Genomic DNA, 5,809 nt, shown 5'->3' on the forward strand with positions numbered 1-5,809 from the left:
CTTTCTTTCTTTCTTTCTTTCTTTCTTTCTTTCTTTCTTTCTTTCTTCCTTCCTTTCTTTCTTTCTTTCTCTTTCTTTTTTCTTTCTTTCTTTCCCTCCCTCCTTCTATCTTCTCTTTCTCCTCCTCTCCTCCACTTTTCTTCCTTCCTTCCTTTCTTTCTGTTTCTTTCTTTCTCCTCCTCTTCTCTCTCTCTCCCTCCTTTGTTTCCCTGTCTGTCTGTCTCTGTCTCTCTCTCTGTCTCTGTCTCTCTCTCTCTCTCTCTCTCACACACACACACACATACACACATACACACACACACACACACAAACAAACAAACAGAAACACATACAACTCTGCCTATCAAGTGAAGTCTGGCATTTAAGTCCCTGCCATTCCACCCCTGCCCCCCCCACCCCTTTCCCCTTCCTTCCCACTCCTGTCCTCCACAGACCTGATCCATCCCAGGCAACCTTTGCACTGCTCAACCCTTCCAATGCTCTCTATCTTTCACATACACTCTTCAGTCTTGTATGAGTGACTGGCTCTTCCCTTTCTGTATCTTAAAAATAACTTATTAAATTATAGAATTCTTCAAAGAAAAGACTTTTCCTTCTTTTTCTCCCCCTCTCACCTATGCTGGAGGATTATTTTCCCCCTCCTGGAAAGTTTATGAATTCATCAAGCAAATCATGAGATCAGAGAAGCCAAAATGGACTTTAAAGGTCTTTGAGTCCATTTCCCCTTATTTTTGCAAATGATGAAACTGCTGCCCAGAATGAAGAAGCTGACTTGTCCAAGATCATATAGGTGTCCGAGGTGGGATCTGAATTCAGGTACTCTGCCTCCTAGAGCCAAGATACCTTCTTTCAGCAGAGACTAAAAACCCATTCAAATCCCTCCTCTGACTCTTGCTAGCTGTGTAACCCTGGAAAAATTATGTTGGCTCTCTGAGTCTTAGATAACTTCTTGGGACTTACCCACTAATCTACAGGTAGTTTGGGAATATCACAGAACCTAATCTTTTAGTAACTCTCTCCCAAGGTCACACAGTGAAGTGGTAGAATCAAGATTTGAACCCAGGTCTCCCCCTGGTTAAAGGAGATTTCCTTGAGGGCAGGGGCTATTTTTGCTTTGCTTTGTATCTTCAGGGCTTAGCATGGTTCCTGGCACACAGTAGGTACCTAATAAATGCTTCTTCACTGGCTATCTCTAAATTCAGGATTCCACAAATGAACTGAAACCATGAAGAAGAGAAGGAACTCCTCCCAACACTTTTCATTCATTTTTTACATTTTATTTTATACCTTGTCACATAAGCCTTTGCATGCTTCATCTAAGAAACGTAAGAACCGTATGTCTATGATAAGTTGGTTCATCAAAGACCTTCAGAAGCATCTTCTTTGGACCACAGACGTCCCAAATTCTCTGTAATCCATGGCAGTGACCCACATCTGCTTGAAGCTGCTCAGCGATGTCACAATGGAGGCCCCAATCCAAGTGGAGAACCATCGATCAGGAGGAGCTGTTATCTTTATGGAGATGTCCTTTGGGGCTTGCTCTTCTATTTCTTTCATCAGCCGATCATCCAGTCCAGGGAACAGGGAAGAACCACCAGAAAGAAGAATATCCCCAAAGAGACATTGCTGTATGTCAGCATCACATTTCAGGATACTGTTAGAAACCATTTTGGAAAGCCCTGGGAGGTGTATGCCAAGCTGTTCTGGGGCAAAGAGAATCTCGGGTCCCTGGAACAATTGGTCTCCAAAACGGATGACATTCCCATCAGGAAGTTTGTAATCTCTCATGACTTCCTCAGGTCTCCTGCTCAGCTCTTTCTCCGGATCTAAGGCCACATAGCATAGTTTTTCCTTGACATCATCCACCAATCCTTTGTCTAGAACACAAGGGAAAGATCTTCCACTGTTTATCAGCAGTTGCAAGAGATACTCAGTAATATCCTTCCCTGCCACGTAAAGTTTGGAAACTGCATGAGGCAAGGAATACCCTTCAAACACAGGGACTGTGCAGGTGACGCTGTTGCCGCTGTCCACCACTAGCCCCGTGACACAGGCTGAAGCATAGAGGGCCAAGACTGCTTGGTCAGATAGGTAGAAAGCTGGTACTTTGAAGCTCTCAAACATCATCTCTGCTGTTTTCTCCCTATTGTTCCTGGGATTCAGAGAAGGCTCTGTCATGAGCACTGGTCTCTCAGAGGGCTTAATCCCAAGGTCCCAGTCAAAGAGATGTCTCCAGAGTTTTTCAATGTCTTCCCAAGAGGTGATGATGCCTCGCTCAATAGGATATTGTAAAAATAAGGACTCTGCCTTGTACAAGGCCTCTTCTCCAACATAATACAGCTTCTGATTCTGCCCTGAGCCACCCATTTTGAACCTGGGATGTCCGACAACCGTACTGATGACATGCCGAGGACCAATCTCCCCTGACACACCAGCCTTGCATAGCCCTGACCCGTTGTCAAAGATCACAGCCGGAGTCTCTAACATGTGTGGGTTAAACATGCTTGGCTCATTCTCTGCTCACCCTATCTCATGCGCTTGCTCGCTAAAATCAAAATGATTTTTTTCTTCCTTCCCTTTATTGCTTTATGACAACTGAAAAGCTCTTAGAATGTTGGTGGACCCAAGGTTCTGGAGTCCCTGCCGTGTTAGCACAGAGATGGGTTGGCCAGTCCAGAGAGCTATGGAGGGGTACTCATCTTTGAAAGGTTGATCCAGTTCCCTTTAGGCAGTTTGGGGGCTGGACCTTTTCAAGGCTGATTCTTCCCTTATGTAACAATAAAGACTAGGCAACCATTCTCCTGGGAAACTTTCCTCTCCCCACCCCTGCCCCAGCCTATTGTCAGAGAGGAGTCAGATTCAGACCAGTGATGCTCAACAGACCTCAAACAGCTCTCCTGGTTTGCTATGAAAGTATCTCAGAGAACGCCATTGAGCTGAGGAAAGGTGGGCAGGCCCTCCAAACAACCCAATCCACAAGTCACCCAGGAAGTTTTTGTAAAGGTCCCTGTCCTCAAGGACCCTACTATCATGATATGCATACACATGAAAAGATAAATCATAATAAAAGACAAGTATATCAGAAAAGTCACATCATTTTGTGTGTTGGAAGGGACCTCAGAGGCCATTTTAGTCTGACCCATACTCTAAAGGAATTCCTACTGTAACATACACATTCAGTGGCCTCCCAATCTCTGCTTGAAGACTTCCAAGGGAGGAACCCTGTTAGGACTCATATGTCCATTCTGAGCACCTGAATTACCCATATTTTTGTTAAAGGATGCTGGGAAACATAAAAGAAAAAAAAAGATTCAGGGATGTGGGTTCAAGCCCTGACTCTGATACTTCTTGGCTGTGTGGCCATGGTTAAGTTTATTGACCTCTCTGAGCCTGAGGTAAAGATGCTTATATAATTGTTGTTGTTCAGTCATTTTTCAGTGGTGTCCAACTCTTTATGACCCCATTTGGGGTTTTCTTGGCAAAGATACTGGAGTGGTTTGCCATTTCCTTCTTCAGCTCATTTGACAGATGATGAAACTAAGGCAAACAGGGTGAAGTGACTTGCCCAGGGTCACACAGCTAGGAAGAATCTGAGACCAGATTTGAACTCGGGAAGATGAGTCCTCCTGAATCCAGGCCCCGGGCTCTCTATCCACTGTGCCACCTAGCTGCTTCCCCTCAAAACAACCATGTGAGTTTCATAGTATGAACATAGCCATTCCCATTTCACAGACAAGTAAACTGAACCTCAGAGAGGTTATATCTAACTTGCCTAGTGTCACACAATTCAGAAATTTCAGGAGTCAGGATTTGAACCCACATCTCCTGACCCCAGATACTGTACCACAGTGTCCCACCCTCCTCATTCATCTACTTAAATCCTAAGGAAGCCTGAATGAAAGGCATAGTTGGGTTCTGGTTGGTTTCAAATCTTTATTTTTCTTTAAACTTTGTCCAGCTACCTCAAACACCAATGGCGGTGGGCGGCTTGCAGGTAATTCACTTGTCCGCAGCTTCCTGAGACAGACCCCTCTGATCTCTTGAGATTCCACTTGTACATATGTGGGGGGGTGGGGGTGGGGAGGAGTCTCTTGCTCTTATTAGAAACATTTCCGGTGAACCATGGTGGGGCCAAACTCCTTGTAGTCCGTAGAAGTGATCCACATGTGTTTGAAAGATGTGAGTGACGTGAGGATGGAAGCCCCGATCCACACACAATACTTTCGTTCTGGTGGGGCGATGATCCTGACCGAGATTCCCTCAGGAGCCTGGAGCTGGATCTCTTTCAGAATCCGCTCATCCAGACCTTGGAAGAGTGTGGAACCTCCAGAAAGCAAGATGTTACTGTAAAGATTTTTCCGAACATCAATCTCACATTTTCGAATACTGTTAAAGAGCATCTTGTGGACCCCGGGAGCTTCAACACCTATGTTCGCTGGCATAAACAGGGTCTCAGGGGCTCTGAAGAGCTGGTTGCCAATCTTGATAATGTTCCCATCCGGCAACTTATACTCTTTGAGGATTTCTTCTGACTTAATTTTCATGGCTTGGATGGGGTCGAAGGTCACGTAGCACAGTCTCTCCTTAATGTCTTTCACTATCTCTCTCTCGGCAGTGCTCACAAAGGAATGTCCACTTTCCAACAGAAGTCTCATGAGGTACTCGGTGATGTCCCGGCCCGCAACATCGAGTCGGGAAACTGCGTGGGGCAAGCAGTAGCCCTCGTAGATGGGTACGGTGTGGGTGACCCCATCTCCACTGTCCATGACTATCCCTGTGGTCCGAGCTGAGGCATAGAGGGCCAGCGTCGCTTGGACCCCCACGTACATAGCGGGCACCTTGAAGCTTTCAAACATAATCTCTGTCATTTTTTCTCGGTTCTGCAGAGGGTTGAGTGGAGCCTCTGTCAGCAGGACCGGGTGCTCGTTGGCCTGGACTCTTAGCTCGCACTCATAGACATGCCTCCAGATATGTTCCATGTCATCCCAGGAAGTCACTATGCCATGATTGATGGGATAGTTCAAGGACAGCACCCCTCGCTTGGACTGTGCCTCTTCTCCTACATAATACTCCTTCTGTCCAGCTCCCAACATGGTGGCTTTGGCTTTGGAGCGGCCAACGATGGCGGTGATGACTGACCGGGGGACATTATCCCCAGCAATGCCTGCCTTGCACAGTCCAGAACCATTGTCAAATATCACAGCGGGGACTTCTAGGACTTTGGCGTCAAGCATGGTCAGGGAGATTTTACTCCCAGGTGAGATGGCTTTGGGTGAAAATTAACTGGCTGGAAGTTTAGGAGGCTTGAAGTTCTAGACTGTTTACATCACACAGGGCCAAAGGGACTTAGCTGGAGTCTACTACATTGTTGCCCCAAGCCTAGACTGTTTCCTAGGGGACTTTCTCTTTCTGGTTTCTCTCTCTGGTTTCAGATTTCTGTCCTCCAGGACTCAATAATGGGTGATGAAGTAACAAAGCTTTGGGTGACAGGGAGGTAAGACACAGGCATGGTCAGACTTTATCTGTCTGTCAAATCCAGGGAAGACCTCCTCTTGGGAGCATGTGTGTGTGTGTGTGTGTGTGTGTGTGTGTGTGTGTGTGAGAGAGAGAGAGAGAGAGAGAGAGAGAGAGAGAGAGAGGCTGTTGTCCCTACAATGGGGTTTAGTTATCTGCAGGAGTTTTATCAATTTGCTTAGGAACTTTCTTTTTCTTTCTTTCTTTCTTTTTCTTCTTCCTTCCTTCCTTCCTTCCTTCCTTCCTTCCTTCCTTCCTTCCTTCCTTCCTTCCTTCCTTCCTTCCTTCCTTCCTT

At 46.2% G+C, this 5,809-nt stretch overlaps 2 protein-coding genes across 2 annotated transcripts; both read right to left on the reverse strand.

Moving 5' to 3' along the window:
- Positions 1-1,368: 1,368 nt before the first annotated feature.
- LOC114029513 (actin-related protein T2-like) lies at positions 1,369-2,502 on the reverse strand. Its single transcript, XM_027843985.1, has one exon. The coding sequence runs from the start codon at positions 2,500-2,502 to the stop codon at positions 1,369-1,371; it is 1,134 nt and encodes a 377-aa protein (XP_027699786.1).
- Positions 2,503-4,100: 1,598 nt separating this feature from the next.
- On the reverse strand, positions 4,101-5,234 carry LOC114029512 (actin-85C-like). Its single transcript, XM_027843984.1, has one exon. It carries the CDS (start codon positions 5,232-5,234, stop codon positions 4,101-4,103), a length of 1,134 nt encoding a protein of 377 aa, XP_027699785.1.
- Positions 5,235-5,809: the final 575 nt, after the last annotated feature.

Source organism: Vombatus ursinus, unplaced genomic scaffold (genome assembly GCF_900497805.2).
Source record: "Vombatus ursinus unplaced genomic scaffold, bare-nosed wombat genome assembly UNPS02014932.1, whole genome shotgun sequence".
NCBI lineage: Eukaryota > Metazoa > Chordata > Mammalia > Diprotodontia > Vombatidae > Vombatus > Vombatus ursinus.